This window comes from Typopeltis vanoorti, chromosome 16, assembly GCF_054136105.1.
Source record: "Typopeltis vanoorti isolate ZY-2024b chromosome 16, IOZ_Tvanoo_1.0, whole genome shotgun sequence".
In the NCBI taxonomy this organism is placed as follows: Eukaryota; Metazoa; Arthropoda; class Arachnida; order Uropygi; family Thelyphonidae; genus Typopeltis; species Typopeltis vanoorti.
In genome coordinates this window covers 72,317,253-72,335,583 of record NC_143564.1, presented here as the reverse complement: position 1 = coordinate 72,335,583, position 18,331 = coordinate 72,317,253, and the positions used below count along the sequence as shown (strand labels likewise).

Here is an 18,331-nt window from a genome sequence, read left to right as displayed (position 1 = left end):
AATTGTCTTGACTGTAATATAAAATACATTGAAGAAACAGATCCGGAACATAAAATTAATAAAATCACCCAAAATCATAGGCAAGATTAATGACATATTTAAAGAAAATTTAGTATACAGAAATACAAGATTAAGAATATTTGATGTTTTAGTTAAACCTATTGTATTACTGTATATGGAATTTTCAAATAAGGACAAAAAAATAATAATAATAATAAGAATAATATCAACAGAAATGGAATTTTTATAAACAGCAGGATATGATAAACTAGATAAAAGAAACATAGAAAAAATTCAAGAACCACAACAAGAATCAATTAGATTATTATAGAAACAAATGGATTCAACATGTGTTTCTATTTATTTCTATGTGTTTCTGTTTAAATATAAACCAAAAGGAAAAAGGAACAGAGGAAAGGTTATGTGAGGTCAGAACAGGCCAGTAGGCCTAATACTGTAAATGAAGAAGAAGAGAATAATACATAGAAATATAGGGCAGAAAAGAGGCAGATAATCCAAATCCATTAGAGAAAATAAGAAAGAATCAAACAAACAAAAAAATTTAATTAATGAAGAATTTAATTTTAATTTCTTCATTAATTAAATTGATGTCAGTGAGAAAATTATTAGAATGTATAGATTATACTATATTTTGATCATCTAGTGTAGCCACCCGGAACATATATTCAGGGTGTGCAGTGCTCACTCATGGAATAGCAATATCACTGATATTAGATTATTGCATTTATTCCTGTTAAAGTATTTCCTAATTATTTCCTGGCTTCACATGATTATTAAAATTAAATACAACATTCTAGTGGTTGATGAAGAAGATACTTTTCAACATGTAAAGATTGCATCGCATTCACATTAATAATACGGGAGTGCAGTCACAAATAGGCACCTTTGAGCCCTTTGAACAGATGTACAGATGGCACAGCAAGTCAAATTCTTAGCGTTCGGTTTTAAACCACCCAGAAGGCAAGGCGTACTGAGACAATAGCATGCAGAAATCAGTGACTGCAGTTGGTCAGTGTTAACCAATGCAATTGAACATTTTCATTTGTCATGAGTTGTCTTTTTTTTCTGAGTTTCATCTGTTTTGTGTGCGTGAAGTATAAACTGACGTGTTTAAGACATTGATATAGACAAGTTTTTAATATATATATAATTTTCTACAAATAATTTATAACTTTATTGCCCATATTTACAATGGGAATCATTGTTGAATATCTACTGAATGTCAGAGCTTTTGTGAATTTATGATTGTAGTTGAAGGAGGTAAGTCTCATCCTCCTCTTCCAAATTTTACATCTTTGAGTAATTCAAATACACCAACCAAATATAGCATTCTCCTTCATTATTGTTTCTAATATATTTTAAAACACATTGTCTCCCGCTCTATGCAGATTTGGTTATAATTAATTAATAAATTAAAGTATTCAAAGTTATCCTAGAATTAATTGCACTGGACCAATTAAGATGAGAACTGATGTGGTATGCACTCTTAAAACTTGCATATATTGATAAAAATGCAATTGTATGGTCAAATTGAGGGGAATTTTGTATGCAGGTTGCATAAGCTACACAGTAGCACATCCAACTGAAATGTGCATGCGACACCGCTGGTAGCCACTGTTGTTATTTGAGTTATATTTCATTAGAAGTTAATCCTGAATATTAAATTTACTCCTATAAATAAAACTCATACCAGTAATTCAAAAAAAAAAAAAAAAAAGGAGCTTTTTATACTTCTTTAAGCAGCTATTTAAGCAAGCCATAATTAGCTGCTTTTTAGTTTCACATAATTTCCTTCTTAATCAAAAATGCCATGCTTAGCCAGTTTTCAAGTTAAAACCATTTGGTGAAGGTAAAGTAGTTACTTTGGTTATTGACAAATCCTCTGATGCTATTAGCTGTTTTCAGTTAAATATCCCTGAGTGCCTATATAAATTATATTTTCTTTCTTCTGTGCGTCCTTTTATCATTCTAGTCTATGATCCTGTAATTAAAATATTTCATAATGATCACTCATCCTCTCCTTAAACTAATTTGTGGAATATATATGCCATTTAAATCTGGTTTTATACCTTGTACTTAATCTCACACCAGATAACCTCAAATGTGTTGCTTTTTCACGACTCTTGTTTTCTAGCCAAACTTTATTCTTGTGATAATGTGTGATTGCACTTCTTTCATCGGTTGCCACCACTGCTAAAATCTTGTTCTCTATGTCTTTTCTGAAAACATTCACATTCTGTTCCCTTGACCCTATCTTCTTTCATCTAATTCTCGGTAATGCCTGTTATTTTTGGCCATGTCAAATTGACGAATGCCAAAAACTCCTCCTAAACAACATTATTTGTTTATTATCTCATGGCAACTATGCAGCCCTTGTACATCCATTCAAGATAACCCAGCCGTTAGCTTTAATTATGATTATCACATATTTTTCTTGAATAATGTAAGAAATATTTACAATAAAATAATAAATTCATCTTGCAATACAAACAAAATTGCACTAACCAGTTATTAAATTACATAACTAACCTATGTTTATGATTTCCTATCAAGCTTTTATATCTTCAACCATTTTATCAAAAAACAACAAATTCCAAAAAAAAAAAACAAACAAGAAAGTGAGAGAGGGATCTTATCTTTTTAAAGGATTTGGAATATTGAATATTTTCTAAAAAGTTTTTGGATTCAAATGAAGATTTGAATGTATTATAATTTGGTTAAGAAATAATGCTGCAGATTACACAGGCCTAAGATGGAAACGTTGTCTGAGAAGTAATAATTGATTCTTATAAATTTTTAGGTGCCGAGTTCAGAAAAAATAGTAAAAAATTCCATCACACACCTATTTTACCCAATTTCTAATTTTATCGTTTTTATTAGTAGTATTTGGATTTAAATTCAGCGCATTGGTATTTATTTTCATTCTCCTTTATTTACAGCTAATTAGTTGTATAAGTGCTTTTTTGAAGTGCTTTTTATGGTAAATAAAGAAATTTCCACAAAACTTCTCATTCTTAAGATAGGAAAGAGGAAGGAATGCCGATAAAAGTGCAGATGGCTACTTTGAATCTGATTTGCCAAGTTAACGGATGACTTTCCTGTTGTCACAGACACATTTTCTTTTGGATGATTCTTTAGTTGAACTTTAGTCATTGACTACTAAGATTTATCATATTTCTGAAAGTTTTCGCCTGAACTTTTTTCACAGACTGATTTAAACGACTTGGTCAGAGATTTGGGTCTTCCTGAGGAATCTGCAGAACTGCTGGGCTCAAGACTAAATGAAAAGAATTTGTTAGCCCCTGGCATTTTTTTCTCATAGTTTAGATATAGAGAAAGAGATTTTCTTCCTTACTTTTCAGAGGAAGGTGATTTAGTTTACTGTAGCAATATTCCCAGATGACTGATAAGCAAATTCGACATAAAATATGAAGTCATCGATTGGAGGTTGTTTATCGATTCCTCAAAAAGAAGCCTCAAAGCTGTGCTTCTCCATAATTACAATAAGTATGCTTCAGTACCAGTAGTACATTCCATGTATTTGAAAGAACGATATGAAAATTTAGCCTGTATTCTCAGCAAACTTAAGTACAATGATCATGGATGGACAGTTTGCAGTGATCTTAAAGTCCTATCTATGATTTTGGGACAACAAAGAGGATACACCAAATACCCATGCTTTTTGTGTGAGTGGGACAGCCAAGATCAAGAGCAACACTAGATCAAGAAGGAATGGCAAGAAAGAGTCACATTAGAGCTTGGAAGTAAAAATGTGTTACACGAAACTTTGGTTGCTTGGGAAAAAATCCTTTTACCCCCACATCACATAAAGCTGGGATTGATGAAGCAATTTGTCAAGGCTTTGTCGAAAGAAGAAGAGTGTTTTAAATACATCTGTGCAAAATTTCTAGGATTATCTACAGCAAAATTGAAAAAGATATTTTTATCGTTCCGGACATCAGGAAACTTTTGAAGGATAAACTGTTTGAAGAAAAAATGAGAAAGAAGCATGGAAAGCTTTGAAAGAGGGAGTGACCAAATTTTTAGGAAATCACAAGGACTTCAACTATAAAATTATTGTGGAAGACATGCTACAGAAATTCAAGGATTTGGGATGCGCTCCATGAGCTTAAAAGGGCACTTTCTCAACTCTCATTTAGACTACTTTCCTGAGAATCTGGGAACTGTTAGCGAAGAGCAAGAAGAGCGATTCCACCAAGACACCAAGGAGATGGAAAGAAGGTATGAGGGCAGGTGGAATGTCAACATGATGGCAGACTATTGCTGGATGTCGCACAGAGACGACCGGGGAAAAGAATTTCACAGAAAAAGTTCAAAAAGAAGCTTTGAAGGAAAAAAAAAAGACACCACAACAAAATATAAAGTATGTACTAAAGATTAATCTTTAATTACTTTTATTAAAATTTTTTTCCCCAATACTTTCATTTCAAAAATGTTTACGGAAAATTTTAAATACTGTTATTTTATTTAATATAATGCATTTTAAAGCTATTTTACTGTAATATGAGATCCATTTTGTGAAAAATGGAAGAGATATTTGAAATCAGCAGTCAAAAATAAATCAGAAACAGTTAATAGTTTCCAGACAACTTTTCATGACTTGAATTTTGCAGGCCTATGTTTATTATTTTAAGTAAGTAATGTAGTATAAGTACTACTCAATTTTTTTAAAAAATAAATGTTTAGCACCCTTTGCTTATTGATATATAAAATTTTATTTGTAATAAAACATATTCCACAGCATGTGTTAAAATGAAACTGTGAGCAAGAGTTAAACAGAAATTATACTTGCAGGATTTTACTTATAAATTTATTATAGTAAGAAACAAAACTTCTGTATGTTTTGTTGTTTATTAACTAATATCATCATAAGGAAGATAAACATACTAGGTAGAATATACAAAAATTTTATCACCTCTAAGAGCAGTTGTTTTGAAATATATTATGTTAATAATAACATAGATAGTTAATTGCATTATTTGACACATCAAGTTTGAAACATTCATTGTGTGCAAGGTGTTTAGATTAATGTTGACATGATTTGAGGTCCGATAGGTTACATTTATGTATAGGAGACTTCCATAGATCATGAAGAATGAGGCCTTGGTTCCTTTTTGCAGCACCATGTGATTGTATTACCTCCAAGGATTCCTTAAACATCCTTGAAAAAAAAATTGTCTTCTAGATAAGGCACTGAGGCAAAAGACCACTCCATTTCATGATGTTCTGAGGAAATGTGTATAGTGAGTTTCTTTATTTATGTACTCGTCATCTGGCTTTTTTTGTTTGTTTGTTTTTTTAACAGATTTGAAAAACTTATTTCTATCTGTACAAAGTAAGCTCTGCTGCTTGTACAAAGAATCCTGTAAACATGAGGATGTTTTTCAGAAGAATGCTGTCTTTGGGAAAATTTGGAAGAAAAACATCCTGGGTACAAGATTCCGTGTACCTGTGGCAGAACTTACATCAGACAGACTGGAAGAAGTTTTGAGATCCATAAAAAAAGAACACCGAGGTAATGGTCTCTATAAAAGGAAAGAAAAGAATGCCCTCACTGCACATTTTCAGACATTGTGAAATGGATTGGTCTACTGACTCACTGCCTTATTTAGAAGACCATCTGTTTTCAAGAACATTTAAGGAAGCTTTGGAGGTGGTATGATTGCATGGCACCTCAAACCAGAAGCATGTCCTTTTTTTTCTTGAAATTTGAGGTCTATGTTATCTGTCAGACCTCAGTTATGCTAATAACCATCTAAAGACCTTATGCAATGATGAATATTTTATGCTTCATATCATGTGATGTGTGTGTGTGTCTAATCTACATTATCATTAATATTGTGCATTTCAAAACAACTGCTATCAGAAGTATTCAGATGTTTTGTATAATCTCTAGTATGTTTATTTTTGGAAGAAGCTGTTAGTTAATCAACAGCAAAGCATGTAGAAGTTTTGTTCCTTGTTATAATAAATCTATGAGTAAAATCCTACAAATACAATTTCACAATATGATGCTCAAGCAAAAATTTTATTTTTTTAATATGTGACATTGTTAAGAAAAAAGTAACAAATAATATAAAGAAAACAGTTAATGTACTCTAGGACTACCATTAGGCTGCTGATGTACAACATGTAGTCTCTCTCTCTATCCAACATAATGCAACTTTTAATGGTGTAGCCTGTTTCCAAGTATTCTTCTGTAATTTCATACTTTCCCTAGTTGGAGGAAATGTCAACTAGAACTTTAGGTTGTTGAGATCCTGAAGTGGTTGTTGCCATGTTTGGTTTCAGACAAAGTCTTCATCTTCTTTTTCTAAGCATGCATGCAGTACAGGTGACAACCTTTGGATGCATGCTCAACACACTGTAAGTACCTTGAATTTACTCCCCTTCTCTCCACAAGCTTGTTACTAGATAGTATAAAGCATCAAAAATTTTAATAGTATGAATCAGAAGTTAGCATTATTCTTTCTATCACTTAACTTAATTTGCCGGATCGTATCTGGAGAAAATATGAGTGGCAGTAAATCATGAAAGACAACACGAAATAATAAATGCACTCTGTAGATCAGATTCCCATAAAAACCACATAAAATTAAAATATATAATTCAACCAGAAATCATAAAAAAAACATGAAATAAATAATACATGCAAAAAAAAAAAAAGTTTCCATATTAATTTCACTAACATTCATGGTTTCTTAATTATACCAGCATAAACAATGTGCTCCACCACCACCACTTATAGCACCCACACGACTTAATATTACTAATAAAACCCAACTGGCAACCTCAACTATCTGAATTACAGTTTACATTATTCCTTTTTTTTACAAGAACAGTAGTTGTGCACTCATCATCTGCTCTAGCCTAAAATTTCCTTGTTACTTTCATTGCATTCATTTGCTGTTTTTGTTGCTCTCTAAATTTAATTGTTCCAATATATTTTATTTTATTTTTTGATTATTTGAAACTTGTTTCAGCTTGATGATTTACCATCAAAAAAAAATAATAAAAAACTTTAGTTCAAACATCCTCCCCCCACCTTCCCTGAATATTTAATTAAAAACCAGAAATTCTCAATCCCACATAGAAAACCTTTAAGTTTACAGGGAGAGAAATGCAGGTTTTAAGTTTTCAGAGCTTTGTTATTATGCTAAACCAGATAACTTGTAATCTCCTTTTTTAGTCTCATGATTAAACAAATAACTTATAAAACCTAACTACATGCACTGCTGATGTGAAGTTAAGCCAGGCTTTATATAAGAGACTGACTTCAAGTTCAGATTGCATACAGTCTTGTAATATATCATAATTAGTGATGTATTCTATCATGGCAGCTTTTGTTGTACTACTTACATTACAGATTTTTTTTTTTTTTTTTTTGTGTGTGTGTGTGTGTGCGTGTGCACATGTGTAATAAATTTTTCCAATTAGTATTTCTATTCAGCTAGGGTTTAATTAAGTTTAATAAGTACTGCTTTCAAAACCACATTCAAAAATAATTATAATAAAACCCACTTTACACTGTGTGCAGCCATTAAAATAAATCAAATTATGTAAGCCTGTTAGAAAGATAGGATTTAGCAAATTCAATAAATTAATGTACTCTTTTTAGGATAGCACTGGTGAATGTGTCGAAGAAGATAGTGTATATGAAGAGCTTTTCACATCTATCATGACTGCAACTGATAATGATGGTCGTTCTCTTAGCACTATGTTTCAGCTCTTACCATCTAAAGTGGTGAGTTTCTCTACAATTACAACTATTTTTTTTTTCTCCCCCATAAATTTGTTGGCTAGCTGCCTGAGTACCATCAGTAATTAATTATACCCAGAGAATCTCATGTGGATAACTACCATAAAGATAAATTGGTTAGTTGCTAATAAGAAAATTAGAACAACCTCATTGCAATTAAACTCCCAGCGTTGCTATGGAAAATTCTTTTTTTTTTTTCATGCACTGGCACAGTAATTGGTAGTTTTTATTTTTTTGAATTAAAAGCTTAAAAATAAGTCTGTCTTAAAAATATTGTACACGTTTACATTGAATTTTAATATAATCTGACTTGCACATTATAAAGTTAGTTTCATAGAATGCTAAGATAGTATAAGATTAGGATAGAAAGAAAGTTAAAAAAAAAGAGGAGAAATTGCTTACAACAAATAGTTTAGAAATTGTGGGAATATAGTTAAGGAACGCTATTGAAATATTGTTGATTTAGAAAGCATATGACATAGTGTACGTGGAACTGTATACTGAGTGCTATGTAAGACTTAGTTGAGTTGCAACTCAACAGTTAGAAAATTTGGATGTACAGGAAGATGATTTGATGTTAAAGCAGGATTGTACACAGTTTTCACTTATTATTTCACATTATTAAAGGCAACCTAATATTCAAATAGAGTATATTAAATTCATTTCTATACAGATAATGTTATCCTCTTACTCAATCTGCTACTTGTTTAGTATTGGCAATAAAACAACTAAAAGTATGATTGAAAGCAGGAAATCAACTGCATTCTCAGTTAACCTGTGGAATGGGTTATACACTTTAGCTATTTAGGGCTCAATTTTTATAAGTGAATAAGTCAAATTAAATAATAAGGTAGATAATAGAAAAAGTATTTTTGATAATACTGTTATCTCCAAGATAATAAGCTGAAAGGCTATTTTATCAGCAAATTTGTTAATTTGCAATTAACAAATTCACCGGTAAAATAGCCTTTCGGCTTATTATCTTAGTAATTAACAATATAGGAGTGTACCACTTTGGCAATTCGATAGTAGAGGTATGTAAGTTCGTGGTCACTTAAAAACCTTGATATTCCAGGTCTACCTACTCAGTGATGAGACCTCAAAAAAGGTTGAAACCGATCTGGGTAGTGATCTCTTCTCATAATGTAAAACAATATATATACATCTCTTAGGAGCTGGGTTTTACATTATGAGAGAATATTAAAGTTAGTGACGGAGCTTTTCTCCACCTTTGCATGGAGTTGCCCTGGTGTTGTACTACCCAAGTGATCATTTACACTTGGGCATGCCGATAGTTTTTTCGGCATGAAACTCTATGGATTTCGATCCGAGTTTCGGACCCAGCTATAAAATAGAACGGGATTTACCATCCCCTTTTCAATTAACTGTTATCTCCAGTCAAGGTCATTTTTTTCTTCTTAGTAGACTTTTGCATTTTGTATTTTACAATCATAATTAATATATCCACATATCTATAGCTTCCAAAAAACTAGCTAAGCTACTGTTCTTCTGCACAGCTCTTAGCATTTTGTAAATCTCATTCACTCGCTTTAGAATATTGTTTTCACATTTGGAATGGTGCCCCCCAATACTTCCCTAAGAATGCTCAGTTGTATGCAGAAGAGGGTAATCTGCCTAATAGGAACCCTTCTCTCACATACTTCCTTCTGCTAGTCACTTTCTTGCAATTTCTGTGTTTCTTCATTATGTCTTTTTAACAGGTATTTTAATTAAATAAACTTAATACGGATTTTACTTATTTTATAATACGGATTTTATGTAATTATGTAATGCCTGATGACAAATGAATTAAAGTTAATTAGTTTGTCATCAGGCATTTTATAAAAGTAGTTAAACATTTGTTTCTTTTTTTTTTATATGCTGTGACCAAGATTTTGAAATGTTATTTGTATCTTTGGCTACTGAAGTCATGTCTTGCTTAGATATAAAATAGCTTTATTTAGTTAGATAATAGAACTTAATTGTAATTTTGTATGAGCTGTCATGTTTTAAAACGTTTGAGTTTGTTATACAAACATTGTTTATGTTGGAAGCAAAAAATCACCATGATTCACTTTGTGAGAATAATTAAGTGCAGTTACCTCAGTGTCAAATGAAGAATGTGTGTTGTTACTAGTACAATTTCTAAATTGTACTTATATGTACTTGTATCTTTCCTGCACTATGAAAAGAACTTTATAATTGTTTCAAGCATGGCATTGAAAACAGTAATAGTGGCACTTAACAGTGGACTAAAAAGGAAGTTGTTCTATGTATTTCTGGGCTTGTGCAGAAGTAAAAATAATGTTATTCAGCTGTTGTAAAGAAGGAGAGGAATGCAGGAGGTGAATTGTGGAGTTTGTGCCTTTGATATATGAAGATGGAACAGAAATTAGAAGAGTTAGAAATGAAAAACACAGAGAGAGAAAGATAAGTGAAGTTTTAATATTCATTAATCCATACTGGATTTAACTCATTTAAAACTGTGTACTAGAAAGTCCATAGTTTCTATATATATAAATATATATAGAAATTCCTTTCATAGAATTTATATATCTGTATATAAATTCTACATGAGAGGAAGGCAATAAAGGAACTTTTTTTTGCCTCCTGATTCATATAAAAATGAGTCCAGTAAAGTTTCTTTAGAATTCTATTTCAATAATTTCAATCTTAAAAGTTATTGAAATTATTGATGTGGTTTTAGTTATTTTTTCAAAGAGACTTTCATATGGTCTCTCTGAAGAGAGACTATATGAAAACTGTTGGCTTACGTAATTAAAGAAAACTGAGTAGACAAGGTGTTTTTCGATGTGATCTTTAATAGCCTTTGCATAGTTAAATTATAGGCATACCCCAGTCATACGACACGTTAGGTTCCAGACCACTGTTGTATAGTGAATTTTGTAGTGTGGCAAATCATTGCCTTTTTTTTTTTTTTAAGATGCATATAATGGGTTAATAAAGATTTTAAACAGTCATATGTGTATAAATGACATAAATCATCATCATCATCATCATCATTCTTGTCAAGGATTTAGGCTTAGAGTGGCCTTTTCTGGCCTTAGAAGTCATCGTTCAATCTCTTAAGAGGACGTCCTGGTTTTCTTTTTCCTAGTGGTTTGTAATTTAAGGCTTGTTTTGGTAATCTTTCTGTTTTCATTCTTTCAATGTGTTCCATCCATTTATGTCTATATTTTTTAAAATTTTTCTGTTACTAATTCATTGTTTAAATAAATAAAGCATTTATTTACATCAGATATAAAATGAAAAGTTATTCTGAATAGCTTGGCTTAAAGAAATACGCCAACCAGTTTGGTCATCCATCTACACTATTAAAAGTTTTTCCATTTCGGCAGTAAGAGATTGGCGCATTTATGAATAACTGTAGTATTAAATAGTGTGGTAGTTTTCATTCACATGGAACTGTATCTTTGTTTTTAACAAAGTAGCACTTATGGTGTCTCTCCATATTCAATACACCATTGTCACTAAATTTAATCATTTTAATCTTAGTATCTAAAGTAATAGGTGTATGTGTCTTCTTCTTCTCACTGGAAGCAACAGCACTGTTACTTTGAATTTTATCTGTCATTATTAACAACAATCAAATAAAATAGTAGTTATAAACAGTTTATAATTCACAACAAAACACCAAACCACAGAGAGATGTAGCGAGCAATGGCATCATAAATAAACTGAGTTTGCAATGTGCATCTGTTCATTCACAGCAGTGAATAGATGTGCAGTCATATTGCTAACCATCGAATGAGCGAATGTAACATCATTTAAATAGGCACTGGTTATAATTGAAAGGCATTGTATGAGCGGATGCAATGTCATATAAATGGCCGTTGATCATAATTGAAAAGTGTCGTATGAGCAGTTCATCGTAAAGTGCTGTAAAGTGGGGGTATTACAGTGTGTTGATTTTATGTTGTATATATTTGTGTTATTTGTAAACTAAAGGTTTTTATTTTGATTATGAGGTGTGTGAAGATTTAATCTCTTAATTACCCATTAATGAGTTAATAGGTGTATTTAGAAGATAATGTATTTATGTGATATCCTGGGATACGAATCTAGGTGCAAGTTTGAATTGTAGTTAATGTTCAGTGTTTTCTTTTTATTTATGGGCATATTTAAAAGTTAAACCACTGGAATGGAGAGAATAATTTACTAATGGCACATTGATGGAATTACATGTACAAAAGAAAGAAAAAAATACTGCCCCCACCACCATCACATACACCTATACATGTGATGGGAAGAGGGTATCAAACCAACTTCTCATCCTCTTCCTTCATTCCACCTACCTACTCCTGTTTTTTTGAATAGCCTTACCCATACTGTTTTCCCCAATGAGTATGACCCTCAGCTCTTCAAGAAAAACATTAACAGATTTCTTCTTTCTCCGTGATCTTACTCTTATAAGTTTTGTTAGCTTTTGTGTATGGGATTCATATTAAGAAAAAAAAGTTATAATATGATGAGAAGCCACTTGAATAAATTTATATAAAAGAAGAGAAGTGAGCCAAAAATACCAAGTTAGCAGTATACAAACAGTGCTCAAGTGAGTTTTAACTCACTGAACTGAGAGTTTAGAAAGGAACCAGTTAAGGAAACATTAATCAAAGATGGATATCATAGATTTGAGAGCTCCGAGGAGAATTTGGGAAGAGAAGAGATGGCATCACCATCCAGACCATATTAAAAATGGAGATATCTGAAAAGAACTTCACATTATTAATATTTAGGAATATCTAAGTAGAGATAATTTAAGATAATATGGTTACTTAAACAGAATGGGAAATGAAAGATTAATAAAGCACATGTTTAATGCAAAAATTAGCAGGAAAAGACTCAGAGAAAGACCAAGTGCTGATATTGGTGCAGTTAGGAGATTGAAATGCTTATCAAATCATACACCTGAAAAATATTAGATGATTTGAAAGAAAGTTGATATAAAACTGTCATGAAATATTGTGTGTGGATTATAATAATATCAGTATATAAGTTACATCTGTTAAGTGTCATCTCTATCCAAGAGGTTGACTATTGTGGTTCTCTATCTGAGATTCATAATGCGGTAGAAAGATTAGATGGTGAGGCCCTAATCTCTTCCATCACACAGTTAGTATCCTATGCCTGTAGATGTGTTTTGTTCATGGAGTCAGTAAGCCTGTTTTGAGGTAGGAAAAACCTGAGTTTCCAGGAGAAAAACTTTCCGCCTCTGTATGGAACTGGTTAACTCACCATTTGATTGAAAACACTTGATAAAGGTTCCTCTCATCTTAGATGGGATTCGAACTTGGGTCTTTCCAACAGAGTGCTTGTCAAGTAATAATAATAATAATAATTGCATAAAAAAGGGGGTAGGAAAAGAACAATAAGCAGGATTTACGAGCTATACAGTCCAGATTGAAAGTTTAAAAAAGTTGATCAGAAAAAAGCATAATAAAGTATTTAAGAGTTAAAAATTATGGGATTTCTCAGCTGTTTTAATCTCAAAAAAATATATGATTAAGTATTAATGGAAGGACTGTTCAGAATATATGTTTTTTATAAATTGAACAGAACTTATACAGAACTGTACAGAGTTTTTACAGTACTAATTTTGAAAATCAGCATTTAGAATTGAAGCACATATCTTAGTTAAAATGGCAGATTAAATATGGAAACAGATAATAGAATATCATAGTTTCTAACAAGTATGAAAGAAAAGATGATAGAAAAGTAAGGTTGATGTGATATAGAAACAAATTGGATAATTATATATGGATTAAGTAAAGGGTAATTATTTGATTAGTGTTTAACAGATGGATCTGATCCGAGAGTTGGATTAGAAAACCATTGATTCAGGGCTGGACACATGGGAAAAATTAGGAGAGCAGATATTGGCATCATCTATAAACATATTAAAAATGAAGATAATAGAAATGAATTTGGCATTATTAATATTCAAGAAAGTAAATCAGGAATCTAATCTGAGAAATCAGGAAAATGACATGGGAGATGAAGGATTAGCTTCAGATGTTCAAGATGTGGCAGAGAAGAGATCCAAAGGAAGATCAAGATGAGGTTAAATAATGCAGTTAGTAGTGTTCAAAATGATATAAAAGTACACCTGATAAATAATGGCAGGTTTGAAAGAAAATTCTTGATAAGAAACTAGTAATGATATAATGATTAATTATGTTGTAGGATAGTTTGATTTCTGTTAAAATATTCTTATCAGAAGTGGAACACAGCTGCTGTACTACTATATATTAGATTTACTATTGTGTAAGTAGTAAATTGTCTTTAAATCTGTATATTAAAATTAATCTATATAGTAAGTAGATACTGTAATATGTGCATTAGTAATGACTGATTGCTTTGGACACATGCAGTGCATAGATGTTTTAACTAAGAAAGTTTAAAAAACTATCAATTAGTAATATTGGTCATCATATGCTGAAAAATTTGCATTAAATGTAATTAAATGAATAAAGTTAAGAGTGTGTTTAATAAGAAGTAGTTGTATTAAAATAACAATAAAATCTGACAAGTTTCATAAGTCATCAGACTTATATCATCAGGATTACAGGACTTGTTTTAATTGATTAGAAAAAAAATAGAAAGAATAATTGCACATGAAAGACTTTTTTGTTAACTTCAGTAGTCTAATACATATAACAGTGTGAAAAAAATTGAAATAAACAATGTGCAGGTGATAGATAAAGCTAGTTATTGCTGTCACATTCTGTGGCATGATGCATGTCATATCCTCCCAGATCTACTGCTATTAGATTTGTGTTAACTGTAGGCCAAACCTAGTGTAGAATAATGCCTTTTTTTTTTTGCTGTGTGGGGGTACAGAGCATTTCTGAGGCCTCTTTAAATTTTCTTATATAACAGTTATGATCTATAAGGTTATAAGAGTATACTACACCAAGTTGTTTGTTGTGTGAAAGGCTGATCCCAAACTATGTTTTCTTTTCTTTTCAAAGTCCATTACTTGTTCTGATATATCCATATCTCCAATAATTTTTTTTTGCTGTGTGTGGGGGTACAGAGCATTTCTGAGGCCTCTTTAAATTTTCTTATATAACAGCTATGATCTATAAGGTTATAAGAGTATACTACACCAAGTTGTTTGTTGTGTGAAAGGCTGATCCCAAACTATGTTTTCTTTTCTTTTCAAAGTCCATTACTTGTTCTGATATATCCATATCTCCAGATCATCTTGTCTGGCCTGCACACCAAATGCTGCAATAGCAATGAATTTTATATGCTCCAAGCTTTTTTATAGGTGGATGTGGGAACAATAACCTAAAATTCTTGTACATTGGGATAAACGACAAAATAATAAAAAAATTATATCATTTACATCATCGATGTAATGCAGCCAAGATTTTATTTATTTATATAACATGTTTAATGGCTTTCTTCTTGAAGTTTTCCATAAATAGGTTTGCTAGGGCTTCTTGACAGGGAGAAACCCATAAGTCCTTTTGCCTGTTTCCCATTACTTATCCTGAATTTAAAGAATGTGTGTTCAATGCATTATCTGAATAGACTAACCATATCTGAAGGAAACAGTTTATGAAGATCTAGTGTGTCCTCACTAGAAGATACCTATGCATCTGCACACTGGGACCCAACATGGGCTCGCACATATCAAAACTAATGACTTACTTAAAAAGTTACTAAACTGGCCAGAAGAATGGAAGAAATCTCTAACATTAAAACATCCTTTAGTCTCAGGAATTTATGGAGCACCAAAAATCTATAAACCATAAGTTATATTATGCCTGTCATGGACACAAGTGATTCTCCAGTGTAGCAGAATATCTTTCAACTATGTTTTCTTTTCTTTTCAAAGTCCATTACTTGTTCTGATATATCCATATCTCCAGATCATCTTGTCTGGCCTGCACACCAAATGCTGCAATAGCAATGAATTTTATATGCTCCAAGCTTTTTTATAGGTGGATGTGGGAACAATAACCTAAAATTCTTGTACATTGGGATAAACGACAAAATAATAAAAAAATTATATCATTTACATCATCGATGTAATGCAGCCAAGATTTTATTTATTTATATAACATGTTTAATGGCTTTCTTCTTGAAGTTTTCCATAAATAGGTTTGCTAGGGCTTCTTGACAGGGAGAAACCCATAAGTCCTTTTGCCTGTTTCCCATTACTTATCCTGAATTTAAAGAATGTGTGTTCAATGCATTATCTGAATAGACTAACCATATCTGAAGGAAACAGTTTATGAAGATCTAGTGTGTCCTCACTAGAAGATACCTATGCATCTGCACACTATATCAAAATACAATACATATCAAAACTAATGACTTACTTAAAAAGTTACTAAACTGGCCAGAAGAATGGAAGAAATCTCTAACATTAAAACATCCTTTAGTCTCAGGAATTTATGGAGCACCAAAAATCTATAAACCATAAGTTATATTATGCCTGTCATGGACACAAGTGATTCTCCAGTGTAGCAGAATATCTTTCAAGTCTGGTAGCTCCACATGTAGGTAAAACAGAATCATATGTGAAGAATAGTTTGCATTTTATTGAAAAAGTAAAATATTTAAAACTGGAATCTTCAGACATCTCAGACTGTTTAAAAAATAGAATCTAGATACCCATCAAACTGTTCACCAGTGTCCATAGGGACAGCACATTGCATCTCCAGACATTGCAGTGAACACACATTCTTTAAATTTGAGGATAAATATTGGGAAAAGACACAAGGACTTAACCATGGGTTCCACCCTATCACCCATCCTGACAGACCTACTTATGGAGAACTTCAAAAAGAAAGTCACTTAAAATATCATAAAACATCAAAAACTTGGCTGCATTACATAATGAAAATATCATCATTACATTTGATATTTCCATTATTCATCTAGAACAACAGAAGAATTAGAGTGGTTTAAAGATTATCTGAACATCTTGCATCAAAACATAAACTTCATTCTACAACTTGAGGATCACAGAAGTATCTAAAGAGGAAAAAAAGGTTTAACTTTTCAATATACTGAAAACCTACAGCAACTGAGAGTTTCTTATGTGCTGCTTCCTATCCATTATAAAAGATAGGCACAATAAAAACATTATAGGACAGAATCCACAGCATCTCCAGTATAACAGAAAAAAGGGAATGAAGAACTTTGTTTCTTTAAATACACTCTTCCTCGATGGGTTCAAACTGAAGATGATTAATGAAATTTTTTAGACATGCTTCTGTTGGGTACTTGTAACAAGCAAGATTTCATAAATGCCATCACCTTACTCTTTTTTTTTTTAGACATGCTTCTGTTAGTTCTTTGTAACAAGCAAGATTTCATAAATGCTATCACCTTATTCTACATCAAGAATGTTACAGACAAAATTGCAGAGATGCTGTGTAATGACATTAAAGTGGCTTTTGTGTAGCCCAATGTATAAGATTTCTAGGTTCTTCTTGTGTCTGCCAGAACCTCCACATCCATGCATAGAGAAACTTGGAATATATAAAATTCATTGTTCTTGTGGCATTTGTTGTGTAGACCAGATGCGATGATCTGCAGAAATGTGTGTGTGTCAAAACATGTAAAAGGATATTGAAAAGAAAAGGAAACATAGATACCAATTAGTCTTTCACACTACAAACACAGGCCACCTAGTATTTTGGGAAAAAAAAAAACAGAAATGCCATATATTGATTATAACTGTTATATAAAAAAATTTAAGATTTAAAGCGACACCTCGCAAATTGCTCTGTATCCCCACACGTTTAAAAAAAAAAAAAAAAAAAAAAAAAAACGCCTGAGGCTTAATTCTATATACCAGTTTTGGTGTCTGCATTTATCACAAATCTAACAATAATGGATCTGGGATATGAACACATCATTTCAATAATGTGACAATAATAACTAGCTTTGTTCTATTATGTGCACATTGTTTAATTCAATACTTTTTTTTTTTCACTCTTTTAAATGCACTGTGTTGTTGAAGTTAGCAAATTAAAACAAGTCCCTCCCACCTCACTCAATGTTGTAAGTTGGACAACTTATGAAACTTGCTCAGTTTTACTGTTATTTTAATAAAACTAGTTCTTGTTACTAAATATGTGGTCTTTATAAAGTCTAATGAACATTTGCTAAACCACAGAAATATGAAACATCATCAATAATTTAATTTCTAGATCCGTCTGTCTCTCTCTTTTAATGCTAAATATTAAATTGATACATTAATGGTTGCAAACCTGTAACACACAATGCTGTGTAGTGTGTGAGCAAGAGGTTAAGGAGAAAGAAGGAATCTATTGATATGTTTCTTAAACAGCTAAAGTTGTAGTCTTTTCTTTATGAAAGATAGAACAAAACAGGTTGTTCCAAAGACTAGAGGTAGATGGAATAAAAGAGTAAGAAGAAGAGGTTAGTTGATAGGTTGAAGCTGCACAATAAACGGATATTGATTAGCAGCAATTATGTTCTTATAGTCTTGGAGAAACATTGAGGAATTATGGTGACCAGTTG

The 18,331-nt window shown here is 31.7% G+C and overlaps 1 protein-coding gene across 6 annotated transcripts in view; it reads left to right on the top strand.

Moving 5' to 3' along the window:
• polybromo (protein) overlaps window positions 1-18,331 on the top strand; it is a 686,480-nt gene that overhangs the window by 86,039 nt on the left and 582,110 nt on the right. For 5 of the 6 annotated variants that reach the window (XM_090406694.1, XM_090406697.1, XM_090406696.1 and 2 more), the window contains exon 6: window positions 7,661-7,786. The exons of the other annotated variant lie outside the window; for it this stretch is intronic. In XM_090406694.1, the coding sequence (XP_090262820.1) occupies window positions 7,661-7,786 (126 nt within the window). The remainder of the gene's footprint in view (window positions 1-7,660; window positions 7,787-18,331) is intronic. 6 annotated transcript variants of the gene reach the window in all.